The 22,039-nt window shown below is 41.2% G+C and overlaps 1 protein-coding gene across 1 annotated transcript in view; it reads right to left on the reverse strand.

The window, feature by feature from the left end:
• Positions 1–22,039, reverse strand: part of LOC109891260 (fibroblast growth factor receptor substrate 2-like) — a 39,160-nt gene that overhangs the window by 16,809 nt on the left and 312 nt on the right. The window contains exons 2-5 of the mRNA XM_020483665.2: positions 20,801–20,925; positions 18,945–19,032; positions 13,521–13,707; positions 12,109–12,270 (exon numbers count right to left, since the gene is read on the reverse strand). Of these exons, the coding sequence (XP_020339254.1) occupies positions 12,109–12,270; positions 13,521–13,707; positions 18,945–19,010 (415 nt within the window). The 5' untranslated portion in view covers positions 19,011–19,032; positions 20,801–20,925. The remainder of the gene's footprint in view (positions 1–12,108; positions 12,271–13,520; positions 13,708–18,944; positions 19,033–20,800; positions 20,926–22,039) is intronic.

Genomic DNA, 22,039 nt, shown 5'->3' on the forward strand with positions numbered 1-22,039 from the left:
AAGAGTGCACGACAAAACGTATTCCTTCTCAGGAGACAGAAAAGATTTGGCATGGGTCCTCAGATCTTCAAAAAGTTATACAGCTGCACCATCAAGAGCATGGTTGCATCAGTGCCTGGTATGGCAACTGCTTGGCCTATGACCGCAAGGCACTACAGAGGGTAGTGTGTACGGCCCAGTACATCACTGGGGTCAAGCTGTACTCTCTACTACCACACGGCAAGCGGTACCGGAGCGTCCAAGTCTAGGTCCAAGAGGCTTCTTAACAGCTTCTACCCCCAAACCATAAGACTCCTGAACATCCAATCAAATGGCTACCCAGACTATTTGCATTGCCCACCCCACCCCCTCTTTTACACCACTGCTACTCTCTGTTATTATCTATGAATTGTCACTTTAATAACTCTACATACATGTACATATTACCTCAATTACCTCGACTAACTGGTGCCCCCGCACCTTGACTCTGTACCAGTACCCCCTGTATATAGTCTCGCTATTGTTATTTTACTGCTGCTCTTTAACTACTAGTTACTTTTATTTCTTATTCATATTTTTTAAACTGCATTGTTGGTTAGGGGGTTGTAAGTAAGCATTTGTAAGGTTGTTGTTACCTGTTGTATTCGGTGCATGTGACTAATAAAATTAGATTTTTAACAATGTATGTATGGTTTCATTTATTAAAATCAGCTCAAATGAATGTCATGGATTGTCTTTCTTTTGTCTGAACGTTGTCCTGACAAGAGAGCACATTTTCTCTGCCAGGCAAAACCGTGCATCATTAACCCATTGTTATGGATTTATCCAATTAAATCCAACTAGGAAACAGCTACTTTGCTGTTATTGTGGCTGCACTTTTTGACGTAACTGTAAATTAGCCATAGTTGGCTAGCTAGCAAGCAAGAGATAAGAACGTTGCCAGCCAGTATTTCAATGGAACATCTAGAACGAACGACTGGGTCGCGTCCATAGATTCAGAACAAAAAGACTGAATGACTCTAGCAACCCTAGATTTGTGATGGGACTATATCTTGTGGAAGGATGAAACAGTATGAATAAATTCATCAAAACAACCATTTTAATGAATATGTTGGTAACCCATTGTATAAAAGTGATAATGCCCTCGAAGCCGGTGTTTGGAAAGGGATACCTAGTCAGTTGAACAACTGAATGCATTCAACTTAAATGTGTCTTCCGCATTTAACCTGCCGGCCCTCGACGAACACCAATATCCTCCAAACAGCGGCTTCGAGGGCATTATAACTTAATTATGCCTACACCCTTAAAAAATGACCCACGGGCTTAGTAAATATTGCAAAAGAAAATCAATGATTTTTACTTAAAATAATAGGTTTTTGGTTTTACTTACATTTTAGAATATAATACTTAATGTATATGTGTTGAAAAAGAACAAATATTTCTAAGTAACAACCAACAACTTAAAAATATGATTTTCAAAGTATCATTATTATGTTGGACTGACAAGCTAAATCTAGTTCCGAATGTCAATCGTGCTTGGAACATTTCAACTGACTTTGTCTTGATCTTTCCCCTCTGGAATGGCCATGCGGCAGGTAAGGACCAAATTATAACTTGGAATGTAGTTTGGATTTCTCGACACATATTTTCGACTGAATTTCGAAAATATTTGTGGTAAAGATAAGGTAGAGTTAGATAATATTCTTCAAGTACGAAAAGCCTTTAGCTAGCTATATTGCCAGAGCATATTATATTTACACATTGATAAGCTAGCTAGTTAACGGCCGTGATGTCTGTATAGTTAGCTATTGGTGGGCATGCTACTAGCGAACGTAAACTCACTCACTTTTGTACATCGCCTTGGTCCGTACAATTGACCTTATTTTAGCACCCCAAAAACGTAATACTGCCAGATCAGCTGTAATATCAATACCATTGTAAAGCACACTTTCTCCCCATTCCAACAAAATAAATGACATGACCTAAACGCTGCCTGTTTCTGCATGATCCAAGAAGGCAATGAGCCCGTTAGGTATTTTTTTTAATGGTAGGGGAACGAAACTAAAGCGTGATAGTGAGAAGGAGAGATGTTGTGTGGGGGGGGGGGGGGGGAATTAACTCGATCTGTCCAACGTATCACCTTATCGCCTCTAAAATGTAAATAAAACACTATAAAGAGTTTATATAATGTGTGATTACATACCTATTTGAAGGTTTGTGTCTAATTTGAATCGGGTTTTTAGGACTGTGCTAAAGTGAACTTCAGAAGTAAATTGTTTTTTTGAGTCGTGATCGCTTGCAGTGACGACGCAAAATATGACCCCGGTCACTGTCCATTTCTTGTTTTTAAACGATGAGAGAAGTGCTACACCTGGTGGAGAGAGATTGTAAGACAGAAATAGTAGCTTTATGCGTGCTGTGCGTTACGGCATGACACGTCATGATATAACGGAGGGTCCGTTTTTTCAACTTTTCTCCAATACTATAGAGCCATTACCATGTCGATCAATGCTTGAATAGAAACGTAGTTCATACCCCAGATTTTGAAGTCAACACAGTCGCTACAGTCCCATTAGTTTTCTTTGCAGCCTCATTTGAATATCGCGGTTGCGCACATTTGTACGGAATGGGGTGAGTTTACGTTAGTAAGTTAGCAGTGCATTTAATCACCTTCGCGCTGTTTCTAACCTTTGTCATTTTTGTGTACATTAGTGTGAATAATAGGTATTAGATATATACTGTATTTTTTTTAAATCAACCAAATGGATTGAAAAAGTTAACGGAATTTCAGAAAATAAAACAGCAAAAGTATTTTATAGGGCCCTATTAGTGTTTTACACAATGCATTGTAACCCAGGCAGGTATTGACAATGTGTGTCTTCCTTATTTTAGAATGATTGTCACGCTCTGACCTTAGAGATCCTTATTATTCTCTATGTTTGGTTAGGTCAGGGTGTGACTCGGGTGGGAAATTCTATGTCTTCTGTTTCATTGTTTTTGGCCGAGTGTGGTTCCCAATCAGAGGCAGCTGTCTATCGTTGTCTCTGATTGGAGATCATACTTAGGCAGCCCTTTTCCCACCATTAGGTTGTGGGATCTTGTTTTCTGTTTAGTTACTGTAGCCTTACAGAACTTTTTATTTTTTTAAACTTTGTTATTTTGTTTGGCGTCATCAATAAAGTTACCATGTACGCCTACCACGCTGCACCTTGGTCTCCTTCTACCAACGAGAGCCATTACAATGATATAGCATATGGGATGTGTAAGTAATGTTTTAAGCTTATATATATATATACACACACAAATAATTGACTTCACCTTAATTCCTTAGGGATCAGGTGGTGCATGCAATGTTCGATCTGCAGTTTTGCTGCATTCAAACAAACGTAACTTTTGAAGCACTATAGACTGAGGCATGGACATAATCAACCACTGCCCTGCCTCCACCCAGACTGCATCTATTCCTTTAAAACATGGGGCAACTGACAAGTCAGTAAGACCAGGAGAGCTCTTTTCTTTTAAATGTGAAATTTGCAGAACTTGCAGTTTCTCAACAGAAAAATATTATTTTTAACACCTTGGATTCCATCTAAAGAAACATGAAACTGTCCTCTGTGTATTTGACAAGTGCGGATTTAGAACAAATGTATATGGTACCGTTGCATCTCATAGGAGTCGAAAACACAATCTGCATTCTCTGGGCGATTTTAGAACTGGAGTTGTACAAAAACATATTGACCATTCAAATACACAAGTCCACGAAGAGCAGGAAACTTTAGAAGAACCAGAATTACAAAATGACATTGAGCAAAAAATTGGTTGCCTTTTGCTCAAATTGGAAAGTATTTCCAGTGCAATGCATGTCTGCAGGTTCTGTTAGGCTGAGTTATCTGAGATCCAGGTAAAATAAGTGAGAACTGGGGCATTCCAACCAAGAACAAAGCAGCAACATTCTGAACAAATACAGACAGTTTTAGAAAATCCCACCTTAATACATTGCTATGGTGTGAAAAAGCAGTGTGCTTTAACTGAAACATTTAAACATTTCATTACTTTTTTGAGGGAATCCTGACTCTGGAACTGGCATTGTGCTTAAAGGATGACAAAGGAAGCAGTACAGTGTTATTTTCCAGATGAGACTTTTGTTTAGATGGCAAACACACTTTCCTGCAATGGTACCGACTACTCGGTTGGAATGATCTTAACCTACGGATCCACTGGAGGTCTACCAGACTTTGTTGAAATATTTCTAATGATCATTGTTCATGGTGAATTTGCTTTTATTGCCAAGAGTCCAGAATGCTTGGTATAATGAGCACCGTAGGGGGTTTGAGCTGGAATCCACACAGAAGCTTAAGGTCATTGCGTAAAAGGAACTGACAGGCATCTACCCACTAACAGCATACGGTGTTGGCCAAAAGAGAATGGTAACCCCGAAGCACCATATTTGCCTTCAATATTAGGTAACAATCTTTTAAAATGGAATAGTTTTAAATGTGGTGTATTTATACATGGGTTTAAAAACAATGCATTGCTCATAGAGCTCATGCCGGATTTAGTATTTGGTATAGAATAGAAATGCTTGGTTTTACATGTTTATTATTATGAGATCTAGTAAGCAGCACTTGATATCGATTTAATGGGATACTCATGTTTGACATCATAACCATTTGATAACTTTTATGCATTTTTTTCTTGACAGGATCACTTTCGCTACAACAGAACAGAAATGTCTGCCAGGCTACGGGACCTATTAGAGGGCCCTAATATCCATAAGCTAACATTTCCTTCTGGAATCCCTGCTACTGTGGCTGAGCTTCGCACAATTGTGCAAGAGGCATTTCAGCTTCAAAAATAATTTGTTCTACAGTACATGGACAGTGCATTTGGAGACCTGTTATTTTCTTTGCTTGATACTGAAGACCAAAAGGATGAAGACGCCATCAAAGTGGTTGACCTTGACGGCCCACCTCTTATTACTTTAAATGTACAAGAACTCAATAACAGCTCCACAGAGACATTGGATGAGAGGGGCTCCCTTGGATCACGTGATACTGTGATATTGTCCTTTCCAGAAAGTACCTCTTCCCAACGCTCCAGTCCGTGGCCATTTGAGTTCGAAATTCCTCACTTTTTTTATGATACAGAGCTCATTCTTGAGGCAGCTAATTAAGCACACATGAAGGATGGAACAGTACTCCACAATCTTTCTGAAATCAGACATCCTGGAAAAACTATCTGAAAGGATCTTCTAGTTTACAGCCTCTGTCAAGAGACAAATTTGGCAGGTTGCAGAAGCTTTGGTAAAAAATGACCCATGTCTTAAAGAGCCTGGGTCCTTCTCAGGCCTGTACAGATGGCAAGCCAGCCTGAAGTATAAGATGGGCAATTACAGATCGAAACTGAGAGGAATTGTTTGCCCAGAACTGGAAGTGAACTCTGTCAAGAGAAAATCACCAGAGGACAGGCCCGTTGCCAAGAACATTAAAAAAACTACGGCTGAGGTAAATTACCTCCCACCCCACCCTGCTGGAGAAACAGATGAGACTCTGGAGAGGGAGCGAGTGGAGCTACTGGGAGAAGTACAAATACGTGACAACCACAACATTGTGAAGCTTCTCATATCAAAGACAAGATGTCATTCAGGCCCTTCCTGTGAAGGACTTCAAAGAAAGATGGCCAGCCCTGTTTGAGCCCAAATAGGTGAATGAAAATAGTCAATGTAGGTAAAAAATGTAAATTGATTTAAATATTTTGTGTTGTCTTGACCTAATATTCTAATCTACAATTAAATATGCATTAAAGATTAGTCTGAACATTCTCACTCTGCACATGCTTTTGGAGGGGTTTCCCAATAGCATTCTGGCTCTCAGATCATCTTCTGTCCTTATCTGTTCAGAATTCTCTCTCTCACTCAGATTAAGGAAGAGTTCAGAATTACAACTGTTGCTCGAGTCCACCTTTGTGCAGAAGCTGGATGAATTTACACTAAAACTATTGGACTTGTTTAAGTCAAAAGGAGGTGCTGTCAAGGCGGACATGCAGAAAATCCTTGAAGTTCTGTACAGGGTATGCACAGTAACACCTTCACATTAGTATATATACTGTGTATTTATTTGCCGGTATTAAATGCAATTATTTGTATAACATCATATTACAGTGCAACACCATCCAGGAAAGAAGAGACCGTGTGATCCGTGCCCTGATCATATACCTTGGCGAGAGGGTTGAAGACCTTATCACAGAAAACAAGGTAAAGGATTTTATTTTTGTATCCTTATTTATCTCTAAATTAGGTATTTTCCTTTCTTTCCCTCTCTCTCCTCTCAAGTTGCACAGTTAATCTAGTAGCCTAGTTTGTTCTAGTTTTTTTCACTCAGGATGCTGACGACACCATGATCCGAGAGGACCTCGTTCAGCATGTGATGAAAGTGTTCACTGTGAGGATCTGCACCAGAATATAGAGCATGGGATCTGCATCGAAGGAGCAGAAGTCCTGGCTGGTATTCCCAGTGTTACAGTCATGTACGTTGCTTATGGGCCTCATCTATGGCTTAAATCTAAGGTACCCCAAAGAACTGAAATATACCTTTTGAGGTGTTCTAAAAAGTATTCTTGGAACTTCATGATCTCCCCATGGGTCCAAGCTCTTAAGATGAAGTTACTTGTTTTCAGAGATGTCTAAAGATATCTATGATAACTCCCAAAGGGCAACTCACAAACTGTGGTCTAAACCCTACTCAGTAAGTTGAAAAGCTAGTTGCTAGGTGGTATAGAAGCTACAGTTTACATTATGCTCTTTGTCGGGTGAAGTCATAAGAGACATTGTCAATTCCTGTTTAAAAAAACAGCTTTGTTTTAAAACATACTCCATATGCACTATAGTTTTGGCAAGTCGGTTAGGGCTTCTAATTTGTGCATGACACAAGTCATTTTCCCCCAAAAATGTATAGACAGATTATTTCACTTATAATTCACTGTATCACAATTCCAGTGGGTCAGAGGTCTACATACACTAAGTTGACTGTGCATTTAAACAGCTTGGAAAATTACAGAAAATGATGTCGTGGCTTTAGAAGCTTCTGATAGGCTAATTGACATCATTTGAGTTAATTGGAGGTGTACCTGTGGATGTATTTCAAGGCCTACCTTCAAACTCAGTGCCTCTTTGCTGGACATCATGGGAAAATCAAAAGAAATCAGCCAAGACCTCAGAAAATAAATTGTAGACCTCCACAAGTCTGGTTCATACTTCTGAGCAATTTCCAAACACCGGAAGGTACCACGTTCATCTGTACAAACAATAGTACGCAAGTACAAAACACCATGGGACCACACGGCCGTCATTCCGCTCAGGAAGGAGACACGTTGTCTCCTCGAGATGAACGTATTTGGTGCGAAAAGTGCAAATCAATCGCAGAATAACAGCAAAGGACCTTGTGAAGATGCTGGAGGAAACAGGTACAAAATTATCTATATCCACAGTAAAACTATTCCTATGTTGATATAACCTGAAAGGCCGCTCAGCAAGGAAGAAGCCACTGCTCCAAAACAGCCATAAAAAAAGCCAGACTACGGTTTGCAACTGCATATGGGGACAAAGATAGTACTTTTTGAAGAAATGTTCTCTGGTCTGATGAAACAGAAATCTAACTGTTTGGCCATAATGACCATTGTTATGTTTGGAGGGAAAAGGGGGATGCTTGCAAGCCGAAGAACACCATCCCAACCGTGAAGCACAGGGGTGGCACCATCAGGTTGTGGTGGTGCTTTGCTGCAGGAGGGACTGGTGCACTTCACAAAATAGATGGCATCATGAGAATGGAAAATTACGTGGATACATTGAAGCAACATCTCAAGACATCAGTCAGGAAGTTAAAGTTTGGTCGCAAATGGGTCTTCCAAATGGACAATGACCCCAAGCATACTTCCAAAGTTGTGGCAAAATGGCTTAAGGACAACAATATCAAGGTATTGGAGTGGCTATCACAAAGCCCTGACCACAATCCTATAGAAAATGTGTGTGCAGAACTGAAAAAGTGTGTGCGAGCAAGGAGGCCTACAAACCTGACTCAGTTACACCAGCTCTGTCAGGAGAAATGGGCCAAAATTCATCCAACTTATTGTTGGAAGCTTGTGGAAGGCTATCCAAAACGTTTGACCCAAGTTAAACAATTTAAAGGCAATGCTACCAAATACTAATTAAGTTTATATGAACTTCTGACCCACTGGGAATGTGATGAAAGAAATAAAAGCTGAAATAAATCATTCCCTCTACTATTATTCTGACATCTCACATTCTTAAAATAAAGTGGTGAACCTGACTGACCTAAAACAGGGAATTTTTACTAGGATTAAATGTCAGGAATTGTGAAAGCTAAGTACATTTAAACTCAGGTTAAGGTGTATGTAAACTTCTGACTTCAACTGTATACATTTTTACCTCTATTTAACTAGTCAAGTCAAACCCTCCCCTAACACGGACGACGCTGGGCCAATTGCCCTATGGTACTCCCAATCACGGCCGGTTGTGATACAACCCGGTATCGAACCCGGGTCTATAGTGACGCCTCTAGCACTGTGATGCAGTGCCTTAGACCGCTGTGCCACTTCAATGCTGCAGAACTGTTATGGTACCCTTCCCCAGATCTGTGCTTCGACATAATCTTGTCTTGGAGCTTTACACACAATTCCTTCGACCTCATGGCTTGGTTTTTGCTCTGACATGCACTATCAAATCAAATTGTTCTTGTCACATGTTCCGAATACAACAGGTTCCGAATACAACCTTACCGTGAAATGCTTACTTACAAACCCTTAACCAACAATGCAGTTCAAGAAAGAGTTAGTAAATATTTTCTTAAATAAACTAAGGTAAAAATAGTCAAATAAATAAAACAAAAATAACAAGGCTACATAAGGGGTACCAGTCCCGAGTCAATGTGCGGGGTTACAGGTTAGTCAAGTTATTTTGTACATGCAGGCAGGGGTAAAGTGACTATGCATAGATAATAAACAGTGAGTAGCAGCAGTGTAAAAACAAAGTGAGGTGGGGATGTCTCAATGTAAATAGTCCGGGTGGCCATTCTATTAATTGTTCAGCAGTCTTATGGCTTGTGGTTAGAAGCTGTTAAGGAGCCTTAGAATAAGTTAGAATAAAAGCAGTAATGTAACAAAATGTGGAAAAAGTGAAGGGGTCTGAATCCATCCCGACTGCACCGTACATATCTACCTCTTACCCCTGCACGCTAATCTGATACTGGTACTCCTTGTATGGGGCGGCAGGGTAGCCTAGTGGTTAGAGCAGTTGTTCTTAACCTTGTTGGAGGTACTGAACCCCACCAGTTTCATATGCGCATTCACCGAACCCTTATTAATTGGAAAAATAAAATATATGATTTTTTCAAATTCAAAACAGGTATATATTTTACTGGTGCACAAAATGAACCGTGCATCAACATCACTGTGTTCAAAGAACAAAATCATCAACATTTTCAAACAAAGACATAATAATGAATATTTACTGCAAATCAGTGTGACTTCTGCTGTTGCCTTTCAGAGACCAGTTCAGAAATGTGCGGCTTCACCTTGGCAAGTGCCACTCATGTCATTTTCGCAACAAAGTCTGTTCCTTTTCTTCGTTTTTATGTTCAGCGTCCTCAAAGGATTGCTCGCAAAGATATGTTGTAACAAAAGGTATGAAAATCTCCAGAGCTTTCTTAGCAATAACAGGGTACGTTACCATTTGTTGACACCAAAACGTTGAAAGCGTTGTTGTTCTGAAGAGTTGCTGTTGAACCTGGCTCTGCTGAATTTCAATGATTTCATCGAGGTATTCATCATTGACATCTGTCTCAACACTAAACGTGAACGGCTGTCTCACCCATGCTGGATATGACTCTCTTGTAGGGAAGTATCCGTCGGGAGACTTTGCAAGTTCATCTAAGTGCGTGGCAATTGCTTGCTTCAGTTCCGCGGGTACAGAAATGTCTCCGATTCCAGATACATCTTCGATCTTACTTACACAGTCGTCCAGCAGGGGAAAGTTTGCGAAGTTATCGTTCTGTGTTCGTCGTTTCCATAACGGTAGCTTTTTTTGAAAAGCCTACAGGTTTTCCTCCGCTTCGATGATGTTGACTCCACCGCCCTGCATCTTTTGATTGAGATGATTGAGAGCTGCGAAGATATCAGCCATGTACGCTAAAATGAGAATGACCTCAGAATTTTTGAAGCAATCTGCATGACAATGTTGGTGCTCTTGCAAAAACAGGGCTAATTCCACACACACGGCAAAAACACGACTCAGCACCTGTCCCCGGGATAACCACCGAACGTTAGAATGGTACAGAAGTACCTCGAATTCAGAGCCCATTTCTTTACACAGTTCACTGAAGATGCGGTGCCTCAGAGCACTAGTTGGCGCACAGTTCACGCATTCCACTACAATTTTTAATACTTCTGCCAGTTTTGGAGGCAAGGTTTTTGTTGCCAACGCATGCCTGTGCAGAATACAATGCGTAACAATGATGTGTGGTGCATCGGCTTTCACTAGCACACCAAAACCAGACTTTCTTCCCAGCATGACTGGAGCTCCGTCCGAACAAACTGCAGAAACCATATCCCACGAAAGATTGTTGTTTTTGGAGAAGTCCTCCACAAGTTTCTTCACATCGGCTGCCTTAGTTGTTGTTGTAAGAGGCTTACAAAATTTAAAAAATCTTCCTTTATCACGTCGTCTTTCACATAGCCTGCTGTATTTGTGCGCTGGCTTAGATTGTGGTCTCGTCGAGTTGAAGGCTGAAATTTGCCGGGCTTGAAATCAAGCAACTACTTGAGCCAAGATGTCTTTGCTCATGTCCTCTATTCTGTCACTGATGGTGTCATTTGAAAGAGGAATTTGGGATAACTTCATTTCAGCCTCTTTTCCCAGCATGATATTCGCCATCTTTAACACAACTGGTTTTATGTGTGTTTCACCAATGGTGTGTGTGGTTTGCCCTCAGGTAAACAACTTCGTACGATGCTGTGAGGATCGGTTTGTTGATGGGTACAAAGCCGAGAACAGGCAGAGTAGCCTTTTCATCGAATCTGGCTCTCTTCACCTTGAATTCAGCGAGCGTTGTGTTCTTGTATTTTCCAACTACATGCAGCTTAAGGAAGTGTTCTCTTAGTTTTGCCGGTGCTAGACTAGAATTGCTCAACTTGGCATTGCAAATCATGCAGTTAGGACGCTTACTCCCATCACGTTCCGTTATACATGTGAATCCATATTGTACATATTCGTGCGACTACTTTCTTTTTTTTGCTAGACATAGTAAGTATGAAGGGATTAAAATATTAAGAAAGAAATCACAAGATGTACCATCACGACAGTCACAAGTCGACTACTGAGCGCACCAAATTCCCTGCAGCACAGATAGGCCAAGCGATGTAGCGTGATCACCTGCAGCCAATGATAGCCAAGCGGGGCGTGTCATCACGAATCATATGAGTCGGATGTGTGTCATGACCTCCGCCGAATCCCTGAGACTGACTCACCGAACACCTGGGGTTCGATCGAACCCAGATTAAGAACCACTGGGTTAGAGTGTTGGACTAGTAACCGGATGGTTGCAAGTTCAAATCCCCGAGCTGACAAGGTACAAATCTGTCATTTTGCCTCTGAACAGGCAGTTAACCCACTGTTCCTAAGCCGTCATTGAAGATGAGAATTTGTTCTTAACTGACTTGCCTAGTTAAATAAAGGTAAGATAAAATAAGGAACAAAAATGTGTATATAGTTCCATTCTTGTATATTTTATTTGTTGTGTTTACTATATTTTTAAACTCTGGATTGTTAGGAAGGGCTCATAAGCATTTCACGTTAAAGTCTACACCTGTTGTATTTGGTGCAATGTGACAAATATAATTAGATTTTGGATTTAAGCAAAAAAAATCACGGTTAAGGCTTTGTATTTGGGACATGTGACAAATTAAATGTTATTTGATTTTCTTTCGACACCAGATCCCTGATATCTAGAATTATTACTCTGCTTTTCGCCCAACTCTTTTCAAACACATATTCTCAGCTATTGCTCCACATCTGTCCTATATTACTGTGAAATTACATTTTAAATTGTTTGTGCTTACTGTTGGGTGTCTGTGGTGTTCGAGGCATGTCTATCTCTCGTGCGCGTCCACTGCCGGTCATGATCATAGGCTCCTCCACCACATTGATACTGTTGCACTGCATCAGCTCCTGGAGGAGGTTGAAAATCTCCTCCGCACGAGAACATTTAAACGCAAAGATCCCTGCACAACCACAAGAGAAAACACACATACAGTTGAAGTCAGATGTTTACATACACCTTAGCCAACTACATTTAAACTAAGTTTTTCACAATTCCTGACATTTCATCCTGTCATCCATTAATTCCCTGTCTTAAGTCAGTTAGGATCACCACTTTATTTTAAGAATGTGAGAAGTCAGAATAATAGTAGAGATAATGATTTATTTCAGCTTTTATTTCTTTCATCACATTCCCAGTGGGTCAGAAGTTTACATACACTCAATTAGTATTTGGTAGCATTGCCTTTAAATTGTTCAACTTGGGTCAAACATTTCAGGTAGCCTTCCACAAGCTTCCCACAATAAGTTGGGTGAATTTTGGCCAATTCCTCCTGACAGAGCTGGTGTAACTGAGTCAGGTTTGTAGGCCTCCTTCCTTTCACATGCTTTTTCAGTTCTGCTCACACATTTTCTATAGAATTGAGGTCAGGGCTTTGTGATGGCCACTGCAATACTTTGACTTTGTTTTCCTTAAGCCATTTTGCCACAACTTTGGAAGTATGCTTGTCCCCATGTGCAGTTGCAAACCGTAGTCTGGCTTTTTTATGGTGGTTCTGGAGCAGTGGCTTCTTCCTTTCTGAGCGGCCTTTCAGGTTGTCGACATAGGACTCGTTTTTACTGTGGATATATATACTTTTGTACCGGTTTCCTCCAATTGACTCAAATAATGCCAATTAGCCTATCAGAAGCTTCTAAAGCCATGACATAATTTTCTGGAATTTTCCAAGCTGTTTAAATGCACAGTCAACTTAGTGTATGTAAACTTCTGACCCACTGGAATTGTCATACAGTGAAATAATGTCTGTAAACAATTGTTGGAAAAATGACTTGTGTCAGGCACAAATTAGATGTCCTAACCGACTTGCCAAAACTATAGTTTGTTAACAAGAAATTTGTGGTGTGGTTGAAAACGAGTTAATGACTCCAACCTAAGTGTATGTAAACGTCTGACGTCAACTGTGTGTGTGTGTGTGTGTGTGTGTGTGTGTGTGTGTGTGTATATATATATATATGTTATCTTAAACTAATCTAAAGCTGTTTGAAAGAAAAGATTCCTGACCAAAAATAAATTCTCATTCCAATTGTGGTTCATTTTCATACAAAGTAGAACAGAAACGTTGCCCTTATTCAGCACTGTATGTACACACATCTCATAGGGCAACATTTTGTAATACCTATGAACTATTTGCTAGGCCAGTTGGTTCAGACTCACCCTGTCCAGTCTGACAGCGCCGGCCACTCTCGAATGAGAAGAGGTTGGAGTCGTAGCCATAGCGCCGCAGACATAGGTAGGGCCACCGGATGGCGTCCCTCTTGCGTGTGTGTAGGATGAGCTCGGTCTGGGTGAGCTCCATGTTCCCAGAACCCAACTCATTCCCCTCATCATCCACATTGGTCACCTGCCATGGGAAAATACCAATAAGTAAGGTACCCGTTTGTGGTCCCACTTCAAACAAGCTACAATTTATAAAGGATTTATATAGCATACATATAGTCTCCATAAGCACGACATAGATCAGTGGTCACCAACCGGTCGATCTTCAAGGCATTCCTAGTCGATCACCAAACATTTCTGTAGAAAAGCCAACAAGAATGCATAAAGGTTTGCTCTCCTGTTTTTGGTGTTGCGCTGTTGGCGGTACAGTGTCTTGCAAAAGTATTCATCACGCTTGGCGTTTTCCTATTTTGTTGCATTACAACCTGTAATTTAAATGGAGACACACAAAATAGTCCAAATTGATGAAGTGAAATCAATTATTATTTATTTTATTCTACAAAATAAAGAACTGAAAAGTGGTATGTGCATATATATTCACGCCCTTTGCTATGAAGCCCCTAAATAAGATCTGGTGCAACCAATTACCTTCAGAAGTCACATAATTAGTTAAATAAAGTCCAACTGTGTGCAATCTAAGTGTCACATGATCTGTCAAATGATCTCAGTATATATACACACCTATTCGGAAAAGTCCCAGAGTCTGCAACACCCCTAAGCAAGGGGCACCACCAAGCAAGCGGCACCATGAAGACCAAGGAGCTCTCCAAACAGATCAGGGTTGGGTTATAAAAAATGTCAGAAACTTTGAATATCCCACGGAGCACCATTAAATCCATTATTAAAAAATGGAAAGAATATGGCACCACAATAAACCTGCCAAGACAGGGCTGCCCACCAAAACTCACAGACCAGGCAAGGATGGCATTCATCAGAGAGGCAACAAAGAGACCAAAGATAACCCTGAAAGAGCTGCAAAGCTCCACTGCGGAGATTGGAGTATCTGTTCATAGGACCACTTTAAGCCGTAAACTACACAGAGCTGGGCTTTATGGAAGAGTGGCTTTACAAAAAGCCATTGCTGAAAGAAAAGAATAAGCAAACACGTTTGGTGTTCGCCAAAAGGCATGTGGGAAACTCCCCAAACATATGGAAGAAGCTACTCTGGTCAGATGAAATTGAGCTTTTTGGCCATCAAAGAAAACGCTATGTCTAGCGCAAACCCAACACCTCTTACCACCCCGAGTGCACCATCCCCACAGTGAAGCATGTTGGTGGCAGCATCATGATGTGGGGAAGTTTTTCATTGGCAGGGACTGGGAAACTGGTCAGAATTGAAGGAATGATGGATGGCACTAAATACAGGGAAATTCTTTGGGAAACCTGTTTCAGTCTTCCAGAGATTTGAGACTTGGACGGAGGTTCACCTTCCAGCAGGACAATGACCCTAAGCATACTGCTAATGCAACACGCAAGTGGATTAAGGGGAAACATTTAAATGTCTTGGAATGGCCTAGTCAAAGCCCAGACCTCAATTCAACTGAGAATCTGTGGTATGACTTAAAGATTGCTGTACACCAACGGAACCCATCCAACTTGAAGGAGCTGGAACAGTTTTGCCTTGAAGAATGGGCAACAATCCCAGTGGCTAGATGTGCCAAGCTTATAGAGACATACCCCAAGAGACTTGCAGCTGTAATAGGGGTGAATAGTTAAGCACGCTAAAGTTTTGTTTTTTTGTCTAATTTCTTGTTTGTTTAACAATAAAAAATATTTTGTATCTTCAAAGTGGTAGGCATGTTGTGTAAATTAAATGATACAAACCCCCCAAAAATCTATCAATTTTAATTCCAGTTGTAAGGCAACAAAATAGGAAAAATGCCAAGGGGTGAATACTTTCGCAAGCCACTGTAGGTGCGCTTGATTCAGAAGCCCTGCGCATCAGGAAGGCAAAGTGTTCCCCTTTTGAACCAATTCATTTGTGTGAAAAGACAGCAAATTTTGGTAATAGCCTACGTGACATTTAATTACTTCTAAAACCATGACCAGTGAGAGACTGTCAAAGAATACAGCAAAGAGCTACTGTTTTAATGAGTGAGTTCATGTCTAAGTTTTTATTCAGCACTGTCAACACTGTTTTTATTCAACACTATAACAAAACATAAAACGCAGTTCTCTCTACTTCCATTTGCACTGCAATAAATGATAAGCCAAGTGCATAGATAGCCCTGTGTTTTTATTATTATTAGCAGACATTGTTTCTATTTTAATATGAAGGAATGTTTCACTTTCTCTGGTCATAGGAACAACATGAATTTGTGCCTGAGGCAGATGCGGTGCGACTCGAGTTTCGCCATCAGGTGGAAGATGGTGTCCACTCTCTCTGGTCAGTATCACTGGAGGAATTAACTTTTTATTTTTTATTTAACTAGGCAATTCGGTTAAGAACTATTTCTTATTTACAATGACGGCCCACCAGGGAACAGTGGCCGTCATTGTAAATACAAATGTGTTCATAACTGACTTATCTAGTTAAATTAAATAAATAAATGTAATTCCTCCGGAAGGGGCAGAACAGATTTTTACCTTGTCAGCTCGGGGATTCAAACCAGCAACCTTTCGGTTACTGGCCCAATGCTCTAGCCACTAGGCTACCTGCTGCCCCAGGAAAGGAAGGAAAGAGCATGGACAGTGAAAGGCAGACCCTCTGCTGCGCTCTCCTTCCCTTCCTCCGCTGAGACTAAAGCCATGTTCAAAATAACTGGGAACTCGGAAATCTCTGACTTCCGACATCAATGCATTCAAGACAACTGGGAACTTTGGGGAAAAAAAGAGATCCGACTATGTAAAAAAGTTTTGAACAGTCATCCAACTGCGAATTCCAAGTCGGAAACTGGCATCTTTCTAGAGCTCCAACGTTCCGACTTAAAGATCCCTGACGTCATGATTTGACCTCATTTTTTCCCCCCAGAGTTCCCAGTTGTCTTGAAAGCACCATGTCCATCAGATGCAGGTACCATCAGTCCAGTCAAATAAAAAAGCAAACTTTTTGTAAATTATTTCAATTAATGCTCAGCTGTGCCTCGCAAGTGCTACACCAACTGATCTATTTTGTTATAAAGCTCAAGTTTTCAAATGTAATATGGTCTGAGAAAAACAATATTGGCAGGGCAGGCATATACAGTATATATTGAATATGCTGTGATAATGTATGAGGCCTAGTGCACAAACGTCATTCCTACAGAACTGTTTCTATTAGGTTAATGTTACATTTTTTAAGTAATCTTTCCTTCTTTAAAAAAAATCTGAGCGTTAGATCTCGGCTTGCTTTTTGACTGTGAAAGTGATCTCGACTCAGAAAAGGTTGGTGACCACTGACATAGATGCAGAGCATGAATCTGTGTCTAAATTAAGACCGATTATTGTATTTGGAAGTACATTGTCTATAATGCAGTCACTATATGTAAACAAAAGGTAAACAGGGCATAGTACAGTATATTTCACTGCACCTATCCAGTATTTGACAAGATATACAATGGGGAGAACAAGTATTTGATACACTGCCGATTTTGCAGGTTTTCCTACTTACAAAGCATGTAGAGGTCTGTAATTTTTATCATCGGTACACTTCAACTGTGAGAGGCGGAATCTAAAACAAAAATCCAGAAAATCACATTGTATGATTTTTAAGTAATTAATTTGAATTTTATTGCATGACATAGGTATTTGACACATCAGAAAAGCAGAACTTAATATTTGGTACAGAAACCTTTGTTTGCAATTACAGAGATCATATACGTTTCCTGTAGTTCTTGACCAGGTTTGCACACATTGCAGCAGGGATTTTGGCCCACTCCTCCATACAGACCTTCTCCAGATCCTTCAGGTTTCGGGGCTGTTGCTGGGCAATACGGACTTTCAGCTCCCTCCAAAGATGTTCTATTGGGTTCAGGACTGGAGACTGGCTAGGCCACTCCAGGACCTTGAGATGCTTCTTACGGAGCCACTCCTTAGTTGCCCTGGCTGTGTGTTTCGGGTCATTGTCATGCTGGAAGACCCAGACACGACCCATCTTCAATGCTCTTACTGAGGGAAGGAGGTTGTTGGCCAAGATCTCGCGATACATGTCCCCATCCATCCTCCCCTCAATACGGTGCAGTCGTCCTGTCCCCTTTGCAGAAAAGCATCCCCAAAGAATTATGTTTCCACCTCCATGCTTCACGGTTGGGATGGTGTTCTTGGGGTTGTACTCATCCTTCTTCTTCCTCCAAACACGGCGAGTGGAGTTTAGACCAAAAAGCTCTATTTTTGTCTCATCAGACCACATGACCTTCTCCCATTCCTCCTCTGGATCATCCAGATGGTCATTGGCAAACTTCAGACGGGCCTGGACATGCGCTGACTTGAGCAGGGGGACCTTGCGTGCACTGCAGGATTTTAATCCATGACCGCGTAGTGTGTTAATAATGGTTTTCTTTGAGACTGTGGTCCCAGCTCTCTTCAGGTCATTGACCAGGTCCTGCCGTGTAGTTCTGGGCTGATCCCTCACCTTCCTCATGATCATTGATGCCCCACGAGGTGAGATCTTGCATGGAGCCCCAGACCGAGGGTGATTGACCGTCATCTTGAACTTCTTCCATTTTCTAATAATTGCGCCAACAGTTGTTGCCTTCTCACCAAGCTGCTTGCCTATTGTCCTGTAGCCCATCCCAGCTTTGTGCAGGTCTACAATTTTATCCCTGATGCCCTTACACAGCTCTCTGGTCTTGGCCATTGTGGAGAGGTTGGAGTCTGTTTGATTGAGTGTGTGGACAGGTGTCTTTTATACAGGTAACGAGTTCAAACAGATGCAGTTAATACAGGTAATGAGTGGAGAACAGGAGGGCTTCTTAAAGAAAAACTAACAGGTCTGTGAGAGCTGGAATTCTTACTGGTTGGTAGGTGATGAAATACTTATGTCATGCAATAAAATGCTAATTAATTACTTAAAAATCATATAATGTGATTTTCTGGATTTTTGTTTTAGATTCCGTCTCTCACAGTTGAAGTGTACCTATGGTAAAAAATTACAGACCTCTACATGCTTTGTAAGTAGGAAACACTGCCGATTTTGCAGGTTATCAAATACTTGTTCTCCCCACTGTATATATATATTTTTATAGATATTAGGCATCAATTGATAGCTGGATAGCTGACTATCCACTGTTATATCCGAGCCATAATAGCCAGGTGTATAGGACAAAAGCACAACAGCAAAGAACAGCTCATCATAACAATAAAAGACCATAGACTAGGTATCTGATCAAATCAAATCAAAACCACACACTAGGGCAGCCAATATATGAGGGTTTAGAAAGGAACCTTGAATTTAGTGAGATGGTTGTCTTGTATGGGGTCTCTGTATAGACAGCTCCAGCAGCTCCCCATTACTCAGCAGGACAGCTGAAACCTACAGTACAGTAAAAAATACAAGATAGATGTTATCCCATGAACACACACACACTGTAGAGTGGGACCAAAGACCTATGAACGATTTCATTAGAACATTTTGATACAAGGAAAATCAAATCAAAGTTTATTTGTCACGTGCGCCGTAGACCTTACAGTGAAATGCTTACTTACAGGCTCTAACCAATAGTGCAAAAAAGGTATTAGGTGAAAAATAGGTAAGTAAAGAAATAAAAAACAATAGTAAAAAATAACAGTAGCAAGGCTATATACAGTAGCGAGGCTATAAAAATAGCGAGGCTACATACAGACACCGGTTAGTCGGGCTGATTTGAGGTAGTATGTACATGTAGATATGGTTAAAGTGACTATGCATATATGATGAACAGAGAGTAGCAGTAGCGTAAAAGAGGGGTTGGCGGGTGGTGGGTGGCGGGACACAATGCAGATAGCCAGGTTAGCCAATGTGCGGGAGCACTGGTTGGTTGGACCAACTGAGGTAGTATGTACATGAATTTATAGTTAAAAGTGATTATGCATATATGATAAACAGAGAGTAGCAGCAGCGTAAAAGAGGGGTTGAGGGGTGGGGGGCACACAATGCAAATAGTCTGGGTAGCCATTTGATTACCTGTTCAGGAGTCTTATGGCTTGGGGGTAAAAACTGTTGAGAAGCCTTTTTGTCCTAGACTTCGCACTCCGGTACCGCTTGCCATGCGGTAGTAGAGAGAACAGTCTATGACTGGGGTGGCTGGGGTCTTTGACAATTTTTAGGGCCTTCCTCTGACACCGCTTGGTGTAGAGGTCCTGGATGGCAGGCAGCTTAGCCCCAGTGATGTACTGGGCTGTACGCACTACCCTCTGTAGTGCCTTGTGGTTGGAGGCCGAGCAATTGCTGTACCAGGCAGTGATGCAACCAGTGCTCTCAATGTTGCAGCTGTAGAACCCTTTGAGGATCTCAGGACCATTGCTAAATATTTTTTGTTTCCTAAGGGGGAATAGGCTTTGTCGTGCCCTCTTTACGACTGTCTTGGTATGTTTGGACCATCCTAGTTTGTTGGTGATGTGGACACCAAGGAACTTGAAGCTCTCAACCTGCTCCACTACAGCCCCGTCGATGAGAATGGGGGCGTGCTCGGTCCTCCTTTTCCTCTAGTCCACAATAATCTCCTTAGTCTTGGTTACGTTGAGGGATAGGTTGTTATTCTGGCACCACCCGGCCAGGTCTCTGACTTCCTCCCTATAGGCTGTCTCGTCATTGTCGGCGATCAGTGTTGTGTCGTCTGCAAACTTAATGATGGTTTTGGAGTCGTGCCTGGCCATGCAGTCGTGGGTGAACAGGGAGAACAGGAGGAGTCTGAGCACGCACCCCTGAGGGGCTCCAGTGTTGAGGATCAGCGTGGCAGATGTGTTGCTACCTACCCTCACCACCTGGGGGCGGCCCGTCAGGATGTCCAGGATCCAGTTGCAGAGGGAGGTGTTTAGTCCCAGGATCGTTAGTTTAGTGATGAGCTTTGAGGGCACTATGGTGTTGAACGCTGAGCTGTAGTCAATGAATAGCATTCTCACATAGGTGTTCCTTTTGTCCAGGTGGGAAAGGGCCGTGTGGAGTGCAATAGAGATTTCATAATCTGTGGATCTGTTTGGGTGGTATGCAAATTGGAGTGGGTCTAGGGTTTCTGGTATAATGGTGTTGAAAAGGGACATTTGTCTGTCTGTCTAATGATCACTGTCTATTAAACACACACACACACACACAGTATTCCTACCCAGTCCAGGCCATCAGTGGGAGTGATCCCAGCATCAATCCCAAAGTCCTCTGCTGGGTGTCATGGTGGAGAGAGAGCTCATAGGTTGGATGGACATCAGCAACAGGAGCATTATTTTCTCCCTCCTGCAAGAGAACATTTTGAGAAAAAATTGAAAGGTTTACTAAAGGGCCTGTACTCATAAAGTGTCTCAGAGTAGGAGCGCTGATCGAGGATCAGGTAAACCTCCAGTCAATAATGATCTAAAAGGCAAAAATGATCCTAGATCAGCACTCCTACTTTATGAATACGGACCCGGGTTTACAATTTATTGTTTCTACCCCCGGTGTTTTTTGTTGTTGTTGAGTAAAACAACTAAATTAGCAACCAAACTCTGAGTATGAAGTAGACTAGGCCTAACTCATCACTAGTATAACAGGGATAAATTAAAACAAAAAAAAATCCAAGATACAACCTTAGAAGTGTGGGTGATGAATCCAAGGTGTTTAGTGTAGTCTGGTGCCACCCTTGGGCCCAGACATAAATAACAGCATGTCAGCTGGCCCAGATATGAGTATTCCACTACTATGATACATTATTTATTTTAAGTGATGGTCAGCATGCATTTGTGTTGCATTTGCTGCATTACCATGTTTATTAGGCCTACCATGTTATAACTTCAATAACGGACTATTGAGACAAACAGACTAACATGTTTGTGTGCAATTCCCCCAATCAAACTGCACTGTAAATAGACACACCAGCTGTCAGTATGTCTTACCTGCCCATAATAAGAGACAAATAGCCTATAATAATGCTTTGATCATTCATACACGGGATATTTGTTAGGGTTAGCCTATACAAAATGAATACAAAATATTACTACTGTAATCATTTGTGGTGTTTCTAATTTCATATAGCTAAGCAGCCTATATCACCATACTGACTATGTGATCCCGATGTGATATCCTGAGTTATTAAACGGGATGAAAATGTAATTATTTTTCAAAAGAGATACTATAGATAGCGATTCCTAGGTCCCTTAATAATGATTTCCTTTCGCCAGCTAAACACTAAGACAACGCAAGGCATGGGGAACTCTAAAAAAATAAAATAAAAAACAATGAATCGACGTCGCCATACAAACGCAGCGTTTATAAATGTGCAGCGCAGCAGCCGAGCAGGTATAACTGTAGAGGAACACAGACAGCTTTTTTGTATGCACACCAACATTGTTAAGCCTATCTGTGAAAATGGGAG

Source organism: Oncorhynchus kisutch, linkage group LG5 (assembly GCF_002021735.2).
Source record: "Oncorhynchus kisutch isolate 150728-3 linkage group LG5, Okis_V2, whole genome shotgun sequence".
In the NCBI taxonomy this organism is placed as follows: Eukaryota; Metazoa; Chordata; class Actinopteri; order Salmoniformes; family Salmonidae; genus Oncorhynchus; species Oncorhynchus kisutch.